We start from the raw sequence: 21,332 nt of genomic DNA on the forward strand, positions 1-21,332 counted from the left end.
TTTAGAAAAAAAATGGGCAAAGAATCTGAATAGACATTTCTCTAAAGAAGATATACAAATGGCCAATAAGAACATGAGAAAGGGACTTCCCTGGTAGCGCAGCAGTTAAGAATCCGCCTGCCAATGCAGGGGACAGGGGTTCAAGCCCTGGTCTGGGAAGATCCCACATGCCGCAGAGCAACGAAGTCCAGGCACCACAACTACTGAGCCTGTCCTCTGGAGCCCGCAAGCCACAACTACTGAGCCTACATACTGCAACTACTGAAGCCCGCGCACCTAGAGCTCGTGCTCTGCAACAAGAGAAGCCACTGCAATGAGAAGCCTGCACACTGCAACGAAGAGTAGCCCCCACTCGACACAACTAGAGAAAGCCTGTGCACAGCAACAAAGACCCAATGCAGCCAAAAAATATAAATAAATTAATAAATTAAAATAACATGAGAAAATGTTCAACATGAACAGCCATTAGGAAAATGCAAATCAAAGCCACAATGAGACATCAATTCATATCCACTAGGATGGCTATAATTAAAAAGATAATATCAAGGGAGGAGATCAATTGGTGGAGTAGGAGAATGCTGAGCTCACCTCCCCACAGGAACACATCACAATACAGCTACATGAGGAGGAATTCTTATTGAAAACAAATTGGAGAATGATAGAAAGACTCTTCTTCAACCAAGGCTATGAGGAAAGATCCACACCAAGTCAGGTAGAAAGTGAGGAGAAGCAATCAGGACCTGCAGCACTAGGAGGGGACACAGAAGAGGAGACGGATATCACAGGCTCAGAGATCCTCCGTGGGGAGTGAGTGGTCCAAGCCACATATTGAGCACCCCCTACCTGGGGTTCAACACCAGGAAGATGTGTCTCCTTAGCTGGTTTGAACACTAGTGGAACTTATAGGAGGGCTATAAGAAACCGAGATTCTACTCCTGAAGAATGCACACACATGCTTGCTTACTCCCAGGAATAAGGCCTAGGAAGAAGAGTGAAACTTCCTTGGGCTCTGGCTGGTTTCCCAAAACCACACACAAAGCGTGGGCACCCTGGTCCACACCAAGCACCTCTCCAGCACCTCTAGCTATTTATTCATTTATTTTATTTATTTATTTTTGGCTGCACTGGGTCTTCGTTACTGCATGAGGGCTTTCTCTAGTTGTGGCGAGCGGGAGCTACTCTTTGTTACGGTGCACGGGCTTCTCATTGCAGTGGCTTTTCTTGTTGCGGAGCACAGGCTCTAGGCGTGAGCTTCAGTAGTTGTAGCACACGGGCTCAGTAGTTTTGGCTCGCGGGCTCCAGAGCGCTGGCTCAGTAGTTGTGGTGCACAGGCTTAGTTGCTCCGCGGCATGTGGGATCTTCCCAAACCAGGGCTTGAACCCCTGTCCCCTGCATTGGCAGGCGGATTCTTAACTACTGCGCCACCAGGGAAGCCCCAAACATTTTTAAAATGTCTGTACAGATTACTTCCCTGCCCTTCAGGATAAGAACTACATCCACTGAGTGTCTACTAAGCCAAGTAATTAATGTGTAATTATGTGTGTATGTGCATGTTTGTGTGTGTGCACACATAAAATCTCCTAACACTGTCATATAAGTTTCAACCCTATTTTATAGATGAGAAAAGGTTCAAAGATTTAAAAACCTGTCCAAGGCTACAATACCATTAAGTACTAAAGCTAGAATTCGATCCACCACAGCCTGGTTCTTTCCACTAGAAGCTAAGGCAGATAGACATAAACATGCACATATACATATATAAATTCAATAGTACATATGCGAACAAGATAAACAAGGAGAACAATATATGGGTCAGAACTTAAGGAGATGGTGGATAAATACCAAATGAGTCAGAAATGGATTCATTCAGAAAACTGGATCCCCGTTAGTCTGCAGGTAAGGTAAGGCTAATAAGAAAGAACAGATAATGATCTGGGGCAGGAAACTGGATGTCAAATTTAGGGAACAAATAGTCCAATTCAGCTGAAGTTTCCTACAGGGAATAGAGAAAAAAAAAAGGTAGAGATCTGACAGTGGATGTCTACGAATATCAGTTCTAGGAGTTTCAACTTCACCCTGTGGGCAATGAAGAGCCTTTGAAGGCTTCTGTGTAGGCTTGTAACATGATAACGGTATTAGTTGAGGAGAATTCCTCTGAACACCCTGGATGGAAAGAAGAAATAGGATAGAGCTAAGGTAGGGAAGAGGATAGGAGAAAATATTTGCAGGTTATATATCATATATTGGGTTGGCCAAAACGTTCGTTCGGGTTTTTCCGTAACATCTTACGGAAAAACCCGAACGAACGTTTTGGCCAACTCAATAAGAGATTAATATCTAGAATGTAATAAAGAACTCTTACAACTTAACAACTGCATTTAAAAATGAGCAAAGAGACCTTCAAGATGGCGGAGGAGGAAGACATGGAGATCACCTTCCTCCCCACAAATACATCAGAAATACATCTACACGTGGAACAACTCCTACAGAACACCTACTGAACGCTGGCAGAAGACTGAGACTTCCCAAAAGGCAAGAAACTCCCCACGTACCTGGGTAGGGCAAAAGATAAAAGAAAAAACAGAGACGAAAGAATAAGGACGGGACCTGCACCTCTGGGAGGGAGCTGTGAAGGAGGAAAAGTTTCCACACACTAGGAAGCCCCTTCACTAGCAGAGACGGGACAGGGGGGTGGGCAGGGGGGAAGCTTCGGAGCCACAGAGGAGAGCGTAGCAACAGCGGTGCAGAGGGCAAAGCGGAGAGATTCCCGCACACAGCATGGGTGCCGACCAGCACTCACCAGCCCGAGAGGCTTGTCTGCTCACCTGCCGGGGTGGGCGAGGGCTGGGAGCTGAGGCTCAGGCTTCAGAGGTCAGACCCCAGGGAGAGGACTGGGGTTGGCTGCGTGAACACAGCCTGAAGGGGGCTAGTGCGCCACAGCTAGCCGGGAGGGAGTCCGGGAGAAACTCTGGACCTGCCTAAGAGGCAAGAGGCCATTGTTTCGGGGTGCACGAGGAGAGGGGATTCAGAGCACCGCCTAAACGAGCTCCAGACACGGGCATGAGCCGTGGCTATCAGCACAGACACTAGAGACGAGCATGAGACGCTAAGGCTGCTGCTGCAGCCACCAAGAAGCCTGTGTGCAAGCACAGGTCACTATCCACACCACCCCTCCCAGGAGCCTGTGCAGTCCACCACTACCAGGGTCCCGTGATCCAGGGACAACTTCCCCGGGAGAACACACAGGGCCTCAGGCTGTTGCAATGTCACACCGGCCTCTGCTGCCTCAGGCTCGCCCTGCATTCCGTACTCCCCCTCCCCCTGGCCTGAGTGAGCCAGAGCCCCCTAATCAGCTGCTTTAAACCCATCCTGTCTGGGCGGGAACAGACGCCCTCAGGAGACCTACATGCAGAGCCGGGGCCAAATCCAAAGCTGAACCCCAGGAGCTGTATGAACAAATTAGAGAAAGGGAAATCTCTCCCAGCAGCCTCAGGAGCAGCGGATTAAATCTCCACAATCAACTTGATGTACACTGCATCTCTGAAATACCTGAATAGACAATGAATCAACCCAAATTGAGGCAGTAGACTCTGGGGACAACTGTAGACTTGGGGTTTGCTATCTGCATCTAATTTATTTCTGGTTTTATGTTTATCTTAGTTTAGTATTTAGAGTTTATCATCATTGGTAGATTTGTTTATTGATTTGCTTGCTCTTTTTTTTAATGTAGATATATATATTTTTTTCCTTTTTCTCTTTTTATGGGTATAGGTGTATGCTTCTTTGTGTGATTTTGCCTGTATAACTTTGCTTTTACCACTTGTCCTACGGTTCTCTCTGTCCGTTTTTGTTTTTGTTTTTTTAGTATAGTTTTTAGCACTTATTGTTGGATTTGTGTTTTGGTTTGGGTGCTCTCTTCCTTCTTTCTTTCATTTTCTTTCCTTTTTTAATTACTTTTTAATTTTTTATTTTTAATAATTTTTTTATTTCTTATTTTAATAACTCCATTTACTTTATTTTTTAATTTTTTTCTCCCTTTTCTTCTGAGCCGTGTGGCTGACAGGGTCTTGGTGCTCTCACCAGGTGTCAGGCCTGTGCCTCGGAGGTGGGAGAGACGAGTTCAGGACACTGGTCCACCAGAGACCTCCCGGCTCCAAGTAATAACAAATGGCGAAAGCTCTCCCAGAGATCTCCATCTCAACGCTAAGACCCAGCTCCACTCAACGACCAGCAAGCTACAGTGCTGGAAACCCAATGCTAAACAGCTAGCAAGACAGGAACACAACCACACCCATTGGCAGAGAGGCTGCCTAAAATCATAATAAGGTCACAGACACCCCAAAACACACCACCAGATGCTGTCCTGCCCACCAGAAAGACAAGATCCAGACTCATCCACCAGAACACAGGCTCCAGTCCCCTCCACCAGGAAGCCTACACAACCCACTGAACCAACCTTACCCACTGGGAGAAGACACCAAAAACAATGGGAACTACGAACCTGCAGCCTGTGAAAAGCAGACCCCAAACACAGTAAGGTAAGCAAATTGAGAAGACAGAGAAATACACAGCGGATGAAGGAGCAAGGTAAAAACCCACCAGCCAAACAAAGGAAGAGGAAATAGGCAGTCTACCTGAAAAACAATTCAGAGTAATGATAGTAAAGATGATCCAAAATCTTGGAAATAGAACGGAGAAACGCTGAACAAGGACCTAAAAGAACTAAAGAGCAAACAAACAATGATAAACAACAGAATAAATGAAATTGAAAAATCTCTAGAAGGAATCAATAGCAGAATAAGTGAGGCAAAAGAACGGATAAGGGACCTGGAAGATAAAATAGTGGAAATAACTACCACAGAGCATATTAAAAAAAAAAGAATGAAAAGAATTGAGGAGAGTCTCAGAGACCTCTGGGACATCATTAAACATACCAACATTCGAACTATAGGGGTCTCAGAAGAAGAAGAAAAAAAGACAAGGACTGAGAAAATATTTGGAGAGATTATAGTCGAAAACTTCCCTAATATGGGAAAAGAAGTAGTCAATCAATACCAGGAAGTGCAGAGAGTCCCATACAGGATAAATCCTAGGAAAAACACGCCAAGACACATATTAAGCAAACTATCAAAAATTAAATACAAAGAAAAAATATTAAAAGCAGCAAAGGAAAAACAACAAATAACACACAAGGGAATCCTCATAAGGTAAACAGCTGATCTTTCAGCAGAAACTCTGCAAGCCAGAAGGGAGTGGCAGGACATATTTAAAGTGATGAAAGAGAAAAACCTACAACCAAGATTACTCTACCCAGCAACCATCTCTTTCAGATTCAAGGGAGAAATTAAAACCTTTAGAGATAAGCAAAGACTAAGAGAATTCAGCACCACCAAACCAGCTTTACAACAAATGCTGAAGGAACTTCTCTAGGCAGGAAACACAAGAGAAGGAAAAGACCTATAATAACAAACTCAAAACATTATGAAAATGGTAATAGGAACATACATATCGATAACTACCTTAAATGTAAATGGATTAAATGCTCCCACCAAAAGACACAGACTGGCTGAATGGATACAAAAACAGAACCCGTATATATGCTCTCTAAAAGAGACTCACTTCAGACCTAGGGACACATACAGACTGAAAGTGAGGGGTGGAAAAAGATATTCCATGCAAAAGGAAATCAAAAGAAAGCTAGAGTAGCAATTCTCGTATCAGACAAAACAGACTTTAAAATAAAGATTATTACAAAAGACAAAGAAGGACACTACATAATGATCAAGGGATCAATACAAGAAGAAGACATAACAATTGTAAATATTTATGCCCCTAACATATGAGCACCCCAATACATAAGGCAAACGCTAACAGCCATAAAAGAGGAAACTGACAGTAACACAATCATAGTAGGGGACTTCAACACCCCACTTTCACCAATGGACAGATCATCCAAAATGAAAATAAATAAGGAAACACAAGCTTTAAATGATACATTAAACAAGATGGACTTAATTGATATTTATAGGACATTCCATCCAAAAACAAGAGAATACACTTTCTTCTCAAGTGCTAATGGAACATTCTCCAGGACAGATCATATCTTGGGTCACAAATCAAGCCTTGGGTAAATTTAAGAAAATTGAAATCATATCAAGTATCTTTCCTGACCACAACGCTATGAGACTAGATATCAATTACAGGAAAAAAAACTGTAAAAAATACAAACACATGGAGGCTAAACAATACACTATTAAATAACCAAGAGATCACTAAAGAAATCAAAGAGGAAATCAAAAAATACCTAGAAACAAATGACAATGAAAACACGATGACCCAAAACCTATGGGATGCAGCAAAAGCAGTTCTAAGAAAGAAGTTTATAGCAACACAATCCTACCTCAACAACAAGAAACACCTCAAACAACCTAACCTTACACCTAAAGCAATTAGAGAAGGAAGAACAAAAAGACCCTAAAGTTAGCAGAAGGAAGGAAATCATAAATATCAGATGAGAAATAAATGAAAAAGAAATGAAGGAAACAATAGCAAAGATCAATAAAACTAAAAGCTGGTTCTTTGAGAAGATAAACAAAATTGATAAACCATTAGCCAGACACATCAAGAAAAAAAGGGAGAAGACTCAAATCAACACAATTAGAAATGAAAAAGGAGAAGTAACAACTGACACTGCAGAAATACAAAGGATCATGAGAGATTACTACAAGCAACTCTATGCCAATAAAATGGACAACCTGGAAGAAATGGACACATGCTTAGAAAAGCACAACCTTCCAAGACTGAACAAGGAAGAAATAGAAAACATAAACAGACCAATCACAAGCACTGAAATTGAGACTGTGATTAAAAATCTTCCAACAAACAAAAGCCCAGGACCAGATGGCTTCACAGGTGAATTCTACCAAACAGTTACAGAAGAGCTAACACCTATCCTTCTCAAACTCTTCCAAAATATAGCAGAGGGAGGAACACTCCCAAACTCATTCTACGAGGCCACCATCACCCTGATACCAAAACCAGACAAAGATGTCACAAAGAAAGAAAACTACAGGCCAATATCACTGATGAACATAGATGCAAAAATCCTCAACAAAATACTAGCAAACAGAATCCAACAGCACATTAAAAGGATCATACACCATGATCAAGTGGGGCTTATCCCAGGAATGCAACGATTCTTCAATATATGCAGATCAATCAGTGTGATAAACCACATTAACAAATTGAAGGACAAAAACCATATGATCCTCTCAATTGATGCAGAAAAAGCTTTTGACAAAATTCAACACCCATTTATGATAAAAATCATCCAGAAAGCAGGCACAGAGGGAACTTACCTCAACATAATAAAGGCCATATATGATGAACCCACAGCCAACATCGTTCTCAATGGTGAAAAACTGAAACCATTTCCACTAAGATCAGGAACAAGACAAGGTTGCCCACTCTCACCACTATTATTCAACATAGTTTTGGAAGTTTTAGCCACAGCAATCAGAGAAGAAAAAGAAATAAAAGGAATACAAATTGGAAAAGAAGAAGTAAAGCTGTCACTGTTTGCAGATGACATGATACTATACGTAGAGAATCCTAAAGATGCTACCAGAAAACTACTAGAGCTAATCAATGAATTTGGTAAAGTAGCAGGATACAAAATTAATGCACAGAAATCTCTTGCATTCCTATACACTAATGATAAAATATCTGAAAGAGAAATTAAGGAAACATTCCTATTTACCACTGCAACAAAAAGAATAAAATACCTAGGAATAAACCTACCTAAGGAGACAAAAGACCTGTATGCAAAAAAACTATAAGACACTGATGAAGGAAATTAAAGATGATACAAATAGATGGAGAGATATACCATGTTCTTGGATTGGAAGAATCAACACTGTGAAAGTGACTATACTATCCAAAGCAGTCTACAGATTCATTGCAATCCCTATCAAACTAACAATGGCATTTTTCACAGATCTAGAACAAAAAATTACACAATTGGGCTTCCCTGGTGGCGCAGTGGTTGAGAATCTGCCTGCTAATGCAGGGGACACGGGTTCGAGCCCTTGCCTGGGAAGATCCCACATGCCGCGGAGCAACATGTGCCGTGAGCCACAACTACTGAGCCTGCACGTCTGCAGCCTGTGCTCCGCAACAAGAGAGGCCGCGATAGTGAGAGGCCCGCGCACCGTGATGAAGAGTGGCCCCCGCTTGCCACAACAAGAGAAAGCCCTCGCACAGAAACGAAGACCCAACACAGCCAAAAATAAATAAATTGATTAATTAATTTTTAAAAAAGAACAAAAAACCGTTTAAAAAAAAATTACACAATTTGTATGGAAACACAAAAGACCCCAAGTAGCCAAAGCAATCTTGAGAAAGAAAAACGGAGCTGGAGGAATCAGGCTCCCTGACTTCAGACTATGCTACAAAGCTACAGTAATCAAGACAGTATGGTACTGGCACAAAAATAGAAATATAGATCAATGGAACAGGATAGAAAGCCCAGAGATAAACCCATGCATATATCGTCACCTTATCTTTGATAAAGGAGGCAAGAATATACAATGGAGAGAAGACAGCCTCTTCAATAAGTGGTGCTGGGAAAACTGGACAGCTACATGTAAAAGAATGAAATTAGGACACTCCCTAACACCATACACAAAAATAAACTCAAAATGGATTAAAGACCTAAATGTAAGGCCAGACACTATGATGTGCCAGACACTATGATGCTGCAAAATGATGCAGCTGCTGTGGAAAACAATATGGTGGTTCTTCAAAAACTTAAAAATAGAACCACCAATGATTTAGCAATCCCATTTTTGGGTATATACCCAAAAGACTTAAAAGCAGGGACTCAAACTGGTATTTGTACAACCATATTCATAGCAGCATTATTTGCAATAGCCAAAGGTAGAAGCAACCCGTGTCTAATGACGAATGAATGGATTAACAAAGTGTAGCATATACATATAATAGACTTTTATTTCAGCCTTAAAAAGGAATGAAATGGACACACACTACAATATGGGTAAACTTTGAAGACATTATGCTAAGAGAAACAAGCCAGACATAAATATTGTATGATTCCTTTCATATGATGTTGTTAGTGTTTAATGAGTATAGTTTCAGTTTAGGATGATGAAAAAGTTCTCGATATGGATGGTGGTAATCAGTGCACAACAGTGTGAATGCACTTAATTAATGCCTGAACTGTACACTTAACAATGGTTAAATTGGTAATTTTTTTTTACAAGTTTTCTTATGTTCTTTGCTAAAATGAAAAATTTATAATTTTTGTAATGCAAAAGACACATTCAAATTAAAAGAAAAATGACAGGCTAGGCAAAAGATCTGCAACACAGTTATTAACAAAGCCCTTCTATAACTCAGTAAGACAGTAGAAAATTGGTGAATGTATATAATGAGCAATCGAAAGGGAAATTCTAATGTTTAATAAACATGAAGGAACACTCATTTTCAACAGTGCTCAGGAAAATATACATAAAAATTAGATAGTTTTACATTGACAAAAATATAATGAAAATTGTGTTGGAGGACTGAGGAAATGGGTGCATTCATGTGCCATGCATGAGGAGAGCAGAAGTACATTCAATCATCTTGGTGGAAAACAAAGCTGTATTTATCAAAAATAAAAAACACATTCCCTTTGACTTAGTAATCCTACTTTTAGAACTGTTATGGAAATATTCATACAAGTCTGCAAATGTATGTACAATAATGCTTACTACCCCAGTGCTACAACTGCAAAAACTGAAAATTAAATATACTTTCAATAGGAATATAAACAAGACATTATGGTACAGTTATACAGTGCACTACAATGCAAGCGTTAAAATAATGAGATAGATGTCTGTGTCTTATCTTGGAAAAAAAGCCAACAAAATATAAAGTTTTTTTAAAAGGGCAGTTGTAGCACAAAACAGATCTTTTTTTTTAAAGGTATGACACAGACACACGGAATAGAATATCAAACAGTTAAACACTGTTAGCTCTGAAAAGGAGATGGGCAGAAGGGAAGTGATGAGGAGGAAACTGTCACTTTTGAAATACAAACATTATTTGATTTGGTTATATTATTTTTGCAGTTACAGGGTTTTTTAAATTTTAATAAAAATATTCTGACCTCAAAACTAGAAAATGGAAAGGACAGGAAAGACAATTTCAGGAAACTGACTTCAGAAGACAACTTTCTAGGCCATAAGACAGATATCTTGCCCCCAAATATTTCTCCATACAATCTAAAGCTGTTTATTTACTTTTCTTACATTTTCCTGAAATTCCACTGGTGTCCTTTTAAAAACATTAAAAACTTGAGCATTGTATGGTGGAAAGGAATTCAGGCTAGGAGCCCAAAAGCAGTTTCTGTGAATTACTTTAGTCATTGATAGGATAAGGAACTCTCCCTGGAAGAGTAACAATTTCAATTTCATTTTTATTTTCCTTTAGCATTTTAGTAGCATACAAAACCAAAATACTTTTTGTAAGATCAAGTGATTATCACCCATTCAAATCTTTTTAAATAAATTAATAAAAAACTACACTCTGCTAACCCAAGTAAGATTAGCATTATATTTTGGAGATGGGGATAGAAACAGGAAACAAAGGAAAGAAGCAGGTAATTTTGGAGCATTCAACATTTAAGGGTAGGGCTGACTTGAGTCAAAACTTGAGGCCAGGATACCAGAGACTGAGTAAAAGACTAGGGAGGTAGAGGTATATTAAGGACAAATTTCACTGACTTAAAAATTATTACTTGTGTGTGGGGTACAAAACTTCATGATCGGACTTCCCTGGTGGCGCAGTGGTTAAGAATCCGCCTGCCAATGCAGGGGACACGGGTTCAATCCCTGGTCCGGGAAGATCCCACATGCTGCGGAGCAACTAAGCCCGTGCATCACAACTACTGAGCCTGCGCTCTAGAGCCTGCGAGCCACAACTACTGAGCCCACGTGCCACAACTACTGAAGCCCACACACCTAGAGCCCATGCTCCACAACAAGAGAAGCCACTGCAATGAGAAGCCCATGCACTGCAACAAGGAGTAGCCCCCGCTCACTGCAACTAGAGACAGCCTGTGCGCAGCAACAAAGAACCAACGCAGCCAAAATTTAATTAATTAATTAATTTAAAAAAAAAAAAAAAACTTCATGATCAAGTAAACCTTTGGATATGTACTCAACCAAAACAAAATACATTAATTCTTTAAATAGTAAATGCATACGAAACAAAATTGAAAATAGTAGCTTTTATTTAATCTTTTTTGAGTCACACGTTCCTTTAAGTATCCGATGAAAGCTCTGGACCATCTGCCAGGAAAATCATGCATATTCACATTAAAAATTAAGCATGTATAAAAAAAATTAAGCATGTACACAATTTAAAGAGACCTAAGACCTGGGTTAAGAACTCCCATTAAAAATGGTGGTGAGGTCCCTCTGTCCACAAAGAACTTCATCCTTTAAACTGGCTTAACTCTAATTCTACTAACATGATAAAACCTAACTTCCACCATAATTTTCTCTTTTTTTCCCTAAATTTTTTATTTTTATTTATTTATTTATTTTTGGCTGTACCACATGGCATGTGGGATCCTCATTCCCTGACCAGGGATCGAACCCATGCCCCCTGCATTGCAAGCGTGGAATCCTAACCACTGGACTGCCAGGGAAGTCCCAACCATAATTTGCTTAAGCAACTGAGTTCAGAGATCTAATTTGGGATTAACCACTTGAACACCTACAAGTCATTGGTTGTACACTTCATGGAGGGAGGAACAGAAAGAATACAGTCCTCTATTGGTGTCTGTAGAGAACTGGTTTAAGGACGTCTCTCCCACAGCCCCCTAGATACCAAAATCATCAGATAGTCAACTCCCTTACATAAAATAGTGTAATATTTGCATAGAAACTATGCACATCCTCTTGTGTATTTTAAATCATCTCTAGATTACTTATGATACATAATACAATGTAGATGCTATACAAATAGTTGTAAATACTATGTAAATAGTTGCCAGTGCCACAAATTTAAGTTTTGCTTTTTGGAACTTTCTGGAATTTTTTTTTTACAATATTTTTGATCCTCGGTTGAATCTGCAGATGTGGAACCCACAGATATGGAGGGTTGACTATACTGATAGCTGAGGAATAGATAAAATGACTATGGAGTAAAGAGGTAAAGTATTTAACAATCTGGAGGTGAGGGAGGGTAGAGAGGTTGTTTTAATCAACAGGAAGCAGAATAACAATTCCTGATCCATAGTAGGAACTCTATAAATGAATGAATGAAAAGTGAATAAAACAATAAATGAACAAAAGGAAGTAGCTGAAGAGACTGACTACATGGCTCCAGTAACAGGGAGAGAATTTTAATATTTTGGGCACTACCCTGAAAACATAATTTAAACATTTCCTCCTCACTATAGAAAAATACAGTCAAAATTCTCATCAGCCATATTTACAACCAAATTTTTAGAAAATGACTCACCCATTAGACTTGCCAACTGCAGGATATATAAAATTCATTAGGAGGAAAAAATCAAATTACTAAATCAGAATCAAAGAAAAAAGGAGAAAAATTACTAAGTCAAAGGAGGAAAAAAGTAAAAAATAAAATCAAAATATAAAGAAAAGAGCTACTTACAAAATTAAATGCAGACATATTAAACTAAATACTAACTTACTTTAAAATACACCAGGGACTTCCCTGGTGGCGCAGTGATTAAGAATCCGCCTGCCAATGCAGGGGACATAGGTTTGAGCCCTGGTCCAGGAAGATCCTACATGCCATGGAGCAACTACTGAGCCTGCACTCTAGAGCTCTCGAACCACAACTACTGAGCCCACGTGCCACAACTACTGAAGCCCACATGCACAGAGCCCGTGCTAAGCCACTGCAAAGAGAAGCAGATTCTTAACCACTGTGCCACCTGGGAAGCCCCAAAAAATCTTTTAAAATATACAAAAGAAAAATAAAAACTATGAAATAATAGAACTAAAAATGTCTGAAGAGACGTCTCATCTATCTCTGATGAAACCTGAACCTTTTCAGCCAAAATACATTACATAGAGTTTTATTTTTTCCCAGCTAGGTGCTAAGTTTTTAACTTCTAGGAGCTCTAAGGAAGCCATTGATACTTTTTACAGCAAATAAGTGTTAAGTAATTCTATTAGTTTATATTCTATTCTACTTAAGCAAATATCATTTTAAAGCTTCTGGTGAATACTTTTAAGAGAGGCAACGCCAGCAGCAGCAAAAACTAACTGAGATGGCCCAATGCCACAAAGGGAGTGAGCACTAAAACTAGAATTCTTGAGAGGGAAGGACTGGGAGTGTGGGATTAGCAGATGTAAACTATTATACATAGAAAGGATAAACAACAAGGTCCTACTGTATAGCACAGGGAACTATATTCGATATCCTGTGATAAACCATAATGGAAAAGAATATGAAAAAAGGAATGTCTGTATGTGTATACGTGAGTCACTCTGCTGTACAGCAGAGATTGCCACAACATTGTACATCAACTATACGTCAATAAAAAAAAGATTTTAATTTAGAAATCTATCACCAGAAAACTACTAGAACTCATTAATCGGGGCTTCCTTGGTGGCGCAGTGGTTGAGAATCTGCCTGCCAATGCAGGGGACACGGGTTCAGGCCCTGGTCTGGGAGGATCCCACATGCCGTGGAGCAACTAGCCCTGTGAGCCACAACTACTGAGCCTGTGCTCTAGAGCCCGCGAGCCACAACTACTGAGCCTGTGCTCTAGAGCCCGCGAGCCACAACTACTGAGCCTGCGCGTCTGGAGCCTGTGCTCTGCAACAAGAGAGGCCGCAACAGTGAGAGGCCCGCACACTGCGATGAAGAGTGGCCCCCGCTCGCCGCAACTAGAGAAAGCCCTCACACAGAAACGAAGACCCAACACAGCCAAAAATAAATAAATAAATAAATAATTAAAAACTTTAAAAAAAAATGGTTAAAGTGGTAAACCGTTTGTACAAATCGTCCTTGACTTATGATGGTGTTATTATGGCCCAATAAACTCATAATAGGTTGGAAATATCGTTAAGTCAACATAATACACCTAATCTATCATATATTATAGCTTAGCCTAGCCTACCTTAAACATGCTCAGAACACTTAACATTAGCCTAGTTAGACAAAATCATCTAACACAAAGCCTATTTTGTAATGAAATGCTGACTACCTCATGTAATTTTTTGAGTACTTAAAGTGAAAAACAGAATGGTTACACGGGTACAGAACAGTTTTAAGTGTATCAGTTGCTTACCCTCGTGATCGAATGGTTTACTGGGAGCTGCAGCTTGCTGCCCAGCATCACGAGAGAGTACTGTACCACACAGGCTAGCCTGGGAAAAGATCAAAATTCAAAATTCAAAGTACAATTTCCACTGAGTGTGTATCACTTTTGTATCATACCCATCGAAAAATCCTAAGTCAGACCACCGTAAGTTGGAGACCATCTGTATATATTTTACCACAATAAAAAAAAATTAATCAACATACTTAACCATATTCAGAGAATAAAAAAGAAAAACCATCTGACTGTTTCAATAGGTACAGAATAAGATTTGAATAAATTATACCCATGATTTCAAAAAAACCTTTCAGCTAATTAAGAACAGAATTTCCCCTGTGTTATAAAGGACACCTATGAAAAACCTACAATTCTGAGTATTGAAGAGCTGGACATTTCCCCCTTAAAATTGGGAAGGAGGCAAGGATGTCTACTCTCAACAATTCTATTCAAAATTTTATTAAAGGTCCCAGTTAGTGCAATTAAAAATAAGAAATGCAAGGTACAAAAATTGAAAAAGAAGTAAAACTGTCCCTATTTGCAAACAACATGACTATGCATGTAGAAGATGCAGAAGAATTAACAAAAAGATTATGAATCTTTACATTTAACCAGGTCTCAAGATACCAAATCAATATACAAAATTTTATTTTATGTCTATGCACTAGCAACAAACAAATGAAAAAGAAAATTTAAAAACAATTCCAACTGCATCATATAACATATTTAGTAATAAATTTAACAAAAAAATGCAAGACCTCATCAAAAGCTATAAAACATTGCTGCGATAAAGATGACTTAATAAGTGAAGAGATGTCAAGCTTCAAGATTGTCAAAATGTTACTTCTCCTCAAAGTAATCTATAAATTCAACACAATCCCAATCATAGTCCCAGCATAATCATAATCCTTTTTATATAAACTGACAAGCTCATTCTGAAATTCATAATGGAAACAAAGGTCCTAGAATAGACAAAACAATTTGGGAAAACAACAAAAGCTAGAGAATTTACATTAACTAAATTTGGGACTTACTCTAAAGCTATTCAGTGGTTCTCAGTTGGAGGCAATTTTGCACCTCAGGGGACATTTGGCAATGTCTAGATACATTTTTGGTTTTCACCACGGGGAGGATGCTACTGGGATCTAACAGGCAGAGGACAGGGATACTACTAAAATTCTATAATACGCGAGACAGCCCCACAACAACCTGGCCCAAAATTTCAATAGTGCCAAAACTGGGAAACCCTAAACTACAGTAGTCAAGACAATGTGGTATTGACATCAGGATTTTCAAATAGATTAATGAAACAGAATACAGATTCCAGAATATGACCCCCCTAGGTCAACTGTCTGACAAAGGCAACAAAGCAATTCAATGGAGAAAAAAGTGTTTTCAACAAAAGGTTCTAGAACAAGATAGCCATATGTAAAAAACTGAACTGTGATTCCCACCTCACACCATACATGTCATTAGTTCATGATGGGTCATATACCTAAATAAAAGCTAAAATGATAAATTCTAGAAGAAAACATATCTTCACAACCTAGCAAAAGTACTATCTGTGAAAAGACTTAAAAGCAGAATATATAAAAGAACTAAAAGATCCCTACAACTCAATAAAAACTCAACCCAATTTAAAATATGGACAAAAAACTTGAACAGACATTTCACAAAAGATGACACACAAATGGCTAACAAGCACACGAAAAAAGTGATCAATACCAATACTCGTCACAGAAATACAAAAGTAAAACCAGAAAGAGAAATACAAATTAATTCCACAAACTACATACCCATTAGGAGGACTAAAATTTATAAGACTGAAAACAAACAACTATTGGTGAAAATATGAAATGACCCAAACTCTCACATATTGCCGGTGGGTAGGTAAAATGTTACAAAAGATCTAGCAATTTCTCATAAAGTTAAGCATACACTTAGCCTATGACCCAGTACTTCTACTCCTAGATATTTACCCAAGAGAAATAAAAACATACCTCTGCAAAAGGCCTCATGTAAGAATGTTCTGCTTTATTCACAATAGCGAATATGTCTGTCAACAAGTGACACACTGTGGTATATTCATTCATACAACAGACTACTACTCAGCAATAAAAATACTGATACCTGCAACAACCTAGAATAATCTCAAATATTATGTAAAACAAGCCAGCATAAAAACTATGTACTGTATGATAGCACGTATATCCAATCGCAGAGCAGGCAAAAGTAAGCTATGGTTTAAAAGAAAAAAGGAAAAGAACAGCAGATGCCTTGGAAGGGCAGGGGGCAGGGGGCGTTGCAGGGAGAAGGCATGAGTGAGGAACATGGGAATCAAGTGGAAAGGTTCACTATGGACATTTCTGGGATGACAGAATGTCCAATATCTTGAGTGAGGAATCTTACATGATATAAACATTTACCAAAATAAGCAGTTTTGTGCATTATATATAGTTTATTAAAAAAAAAACTATTTAAAAAAAATCGAGTAGGGGTGGCGAGTAGATAGGGGTAATATTGAAATAAGAAATGGAAGAATTGTTGAATCTGAGTGACACACACATGGGGGTTCCCTATACTATTTTTGAAATTTTCCATAATTAAAGGTATTTAAAAAATAATTTCTCTTAATTCTCCCCCAGTGGAGGAAGAGAATTGGTAATCACTGTCCTTGACATAAATTACAATCTCTTACTAAGGTATGCTCTAAATTTTCTTTTTTATGCTGAATATATACAGCACATATATACTCCTTTACACTTTCTTTAATCTTATTCATCATAGTTACAGCTCACCTTGAAATGTGTTCATATTTTCCGTATTTGATTTATTTACTACTACCTGTAGGGAGAAAACACTCCTTTTGCCCCTACTACCTGATAGCAATACGCTACCTACTTTGAATACATTACCCAACTTAAATCCCAAAGTTGAATTTAGCATCTAGAATTTTAATCTCATTTACTTATTAATTACCTCTCTCTCATGAAAATTCATGTGCAGTGGCAAACAAGGATCTTACCCTGTTCACTACGTCTTCAGACATGGCACATAAAGGATACGCAGTGAATATGTGTAAATCAAAGAATTAAGGAATACAATATCAAAGCTCACAAATACACAGTTCAGCTCTCTTTTTGATAGTACAAATCACTTCCCACTCCAGTTATATCCAGCTTGTTTTGCCTTTAATTTTATTGGCATTTATATCAACTGCTGTCTTCGTTTCAAGTGGAATAGAATATCTGTGTCTCAGAACTTCACATTTCCTCTAATCAAAAATACAATCATAAAATATTTAAACACAGTTGATTTAATGTATATATTTCACTATATTAAATGATGTGATTTTTCTGCTCTTATTCATATGGCTAAAGAAAAAAATCATAATACTTTGAGAGTCTCAAATTCTGTTAACATCACAATAAAGCTGAAAAACCCTAGCAAATATTGAGAATTGAGAGTTCCTTACATAGGGGTAAACTGCAGTTAAGAATAGATTTTTAAAAAAAACAATGATCAAATTTACTTGAAAAGAATTTACCTAACAAAGAGAGCATCTATATAAGCCTAAAATCAAACTGTTAGTTCCCTTCAGTGAAATACAGGAAATCTAGGTTTGTTCTCAGAGTATGTGCTTCAGTAAACATTTGCAGCATGGTTTATGAGCGAAACTATCAATATCTTAGGTTAGGATTAGTTTCACCTCAATTTTGAATATTTTTTTTCATTCTTAAATATCCTCAAAACATCCATAAAGTTAAAAAAAAGAAGGGGGGAAAGACAAACATTATTAGTGGTATCATAAAATACAAAAACTGAGTAAAATAACTACTAATGACATCAAGTTAGTTGTTGAAACCAAGATTTTTCCTCATTAGTTACGCAAAATACTCTACCCAAGAAGGTGGTAGTTGCAATTTTTCTCTGACCAAAAAAATTTGAAAAACTGTTTTCAAACATTCTAACGGAGAAAGCAAGAGAGAAGTAAACACCAGGAGAAACAGAAATAAAATCACTCACAAAGAATGACATTATACATACAAAATTTTATTATTTAAAACACAGGTCACAAGTATCTTACAAATGTTGTTCGCCATAGATTCCAATCCAAGTTCTTCCAGATGCCATTTTATGTTCATAGATTATATGTAACTTTAAAAGCATTTACTTTAAATGTATCAAATGCAGCAAAAGACTTAAAAATAGAAGTTTCAAAGCAAATACTCATTTAGAGATACCAGCAAATAGATCTGACCTTTTCAAGTGGCTTTCCCAAAGAGTTTCCAATCAGTTTCCAGTCATTCAAGACTTCTTCAATTTTGGAAATAAACCTAGGAAAGAGGAAAAAACTTTCTAAATATGTAACCACATTTTTTCCTATTGTTATATAATTTCTTTAAAAGTTTTTTTTTTAATATTTTAACACTTTCAACAAAGAAGACTCAGTAAGTTTAGTATTGTTAGCCTAATTTATGGATGTGAAATAAAAATGAAAATCATCTTTAACCCAAGAATTCTTAGATTGAGGGACTTCCCTGGTGGCCCAGTGGTTAATAATTCGCCTGCCAATGCAGGGTCACGGGTTCGATCCCTGGTCCGGGAAGATCCCACATGCCGCGGAGTAACTAAGCCCATGTGCCACAACTACTGAGCCTGCACCCTACAGCCCGCGAGCCACAACTACTGAGCCTGAGTGCCACGAATACTGAAGCCTGCGCACCTAGAGCCCGTGCTCCGCAACAAGAGAAGCCACCGCAATGAGAAGCCTGCGCACTGCAACGAAGAGTAGCCCCCGCTCTCCGCAACTAGAGAAAGCCCGTGTGCAGAAACAAAGACCCAACGCCGCCAAAAATAAATAAATTTTAAAAAATAAAAAATTCCCGAGGGGTCTGGGCAAGATGGCGGAAGAGTAAGACACGGAGATCACCTTCCTTCCCACAGATACAGTAGAAATACATCTACACGTGGAACTGCTCCTACAGAACACCCACTGAACGCTGGCAGAAGACGTCAGACCTCCCAAAAGGCAAGAAAATCCCCACGTACTTGGGTAGGGCAAAAGAAAAAAGAAATAACAGAGACAAAAGAATAGGGACGGAACCTGCACCAGTGGGAGGGAGCTGTGAAGGAGGAAAGGTTTCCACACACTAGGAAGGCCCTTCGCGGGCGGAGACTGCGGGTGGCAGAGGGGGGAAGCTTCGGAGCCACGGAGGAGAGCGCAGCCACAGGGGTGCGGAGGGCAAAGTGGAGAGATTCCCGCACGGAGGATCGGTGTCGAGTAGCACTCACCAGCCTGAGAGGCTTGTGTGCTCACCCGCCGGGGCAGGCGGGGCTGGGAGCTGAGGCTCGGGCTTCAGGGCTTCGGTCGGATCGCAGGGAGAGGACTGGGGTTGGCGGCGTGAACACAGCCTGAAGGGATTAGCACACCACAGCAAGCGGGGAGGGAGTCCGGGAAAAAGTCTGCAGCTGCCCTGCAGCTGCCGAAGAGGCAAGAGACCTTTTCTTTCCTCTTTGTTTCGCTGCGAGCAAGGAGAGGGGATTCAGAGCGCCGCCTAAACGAGCTCCAGAGACGGGCGTGAGCTGCGGCTATCAGCGCAGACCCCAGAGACGGGCATGAGACGCTAAGGCTGCTGCTGCAGCCACCAAGAAGCCTGTGTGCGAGCACAGGTCACTCTCCACACCGCCCCTCCCGGGAGCCGGTGCAGCCCGCCACGGCCAGGCTCCCGTGATCCGGGGACAACTTCCCCGGAAGAACGCACGGCGCGCCTCAGACTGCTGCAACATCACGCCGGCCTCTGCCGCCGCAGGCTCGCCCCGCATCCGTACCCCTCCCTCCCCCCAGCCTGAGTGAGCCACAGCCCCCTAGTCAGCTGCTCCTTTAACCCCGGTCTGTCTGGGCAGGGAACAGACGCCCTCAGGCGATCTCTGGGCGGGGAACAGACGCCCTCAGGCGATCTACATGCAGAGGCGGGTCCAAATCCAAAGCTGAACCCCAGGACCTGTACGAACAAAGAAGAGAAAGGGAAATCTCTCCCAGCAGCCTCAGGAGCAGCGGATTAAAGCTCCACAAACAACTTGATGTGCCTGCATCTGTTGAGTACCTGAATAGACAACGAATCATCCCAAATTCAGGAGGTGGACTTTGGGAGCAGGATATATTAAATTTTCCCCTTTTCCTTTTTTTGTGAGTGTATACGTGTATGCTTCTGGGTGAGATTTTGTCTGTATAGCTTTGCTTTCACCATTAGTCCTAGGATTAGGTGTGTCCTTTTTTTTTTTTTTTACTTAAAAATTTTGTTTCCTAATAAATGATTTCTTAATAATTTTTTCCTTATTTTCTACCTTTAAAAATTAAAAAAAAAATTTTTCTTAATAAATTTATTCTTAATAATTTTTTTTCTTATTTTTTATTATAATAGCTTTATTTTATTTTATTTTATCCTCTTTCTTTCTTTCTTTCTATTTTTTCTCCCTTTTATTCTGAGCCGTGTGGATGAAAGGCTCTTGGTGCTCCAGCAAGGCATCAGGGCTGTGCCTCTGAGGTGGGAGAGCCAACTGCAGGACACTGGTCCACAAGAGACCTCCCAGCTCCACATAATACCAAACGGCATAAATCTCTCAGAGATCTCCATCTCAACATCAAGACCCAGCTTCACTCAAAGACCAGCAAGCTACAGTGCTGGACACCCTTTGCCAAACAACTAGCAAGACAGGAACACAGCCCCATCCATTAGCAGAGAGGCAGCCTAAAATCATAATAAGGCCACAGACACCCCAAAACACACCACCAGACGTGGACGTGCCCACCAGAAAGACAAGATCCAACCTCACCCACCAGAACACAGGCACTAGTCCCCTCCACCAGGAAGCCTACACAACCCACTGAACCAACCTTAGCCACTGGGGACAGATATCAAAAACAACGGGAACTACGAACCTGCAGCCTGTGAAAAGGAGA

The 21,332-nt window shown here is 39.8% G+C and overlaps 1 protein-coding gene across 1 annotated transcript in view; it reads right to left on the reverse strand.

Moving 5' to 3' along the window:
* The window catches only part of RAB3GAP1 (RAB3 GTPase activating protein catalytic subunit 1), a 121,524-nt gene that overhangs the window by 84,975 nt on the left and 15,217 nt on the right, over positions 1 to 21,332 (reverse strand). Inside the window, exon 3 of the mRNA XM_068545220.1 lies at positions 18,630 to 18,705. Within this exon, the coding sequence (XP_068401321.1) occupies positions 18,630 to 18,705 (76 nt within the window). The remainder of the gene's footprint in view (positions 1 to 18,629; positions 18,706 to 21,332) is intronic.

The sequence above is a fragment of the Eschrichtius robustus genome, chromosome 5, assembly GCF_028021215.1.
Source record: "Eschrichtius robustus isolate mEscRob2 chromosome 5, mEscRob2.pri, whole genome shotgun sequence".
NCBI lineage: Eukaryota > Metazoa > Chordata > Mammalia > Artiodactyla > Eschrichtiidae > Eschrichtius > Eschrichtius robustus.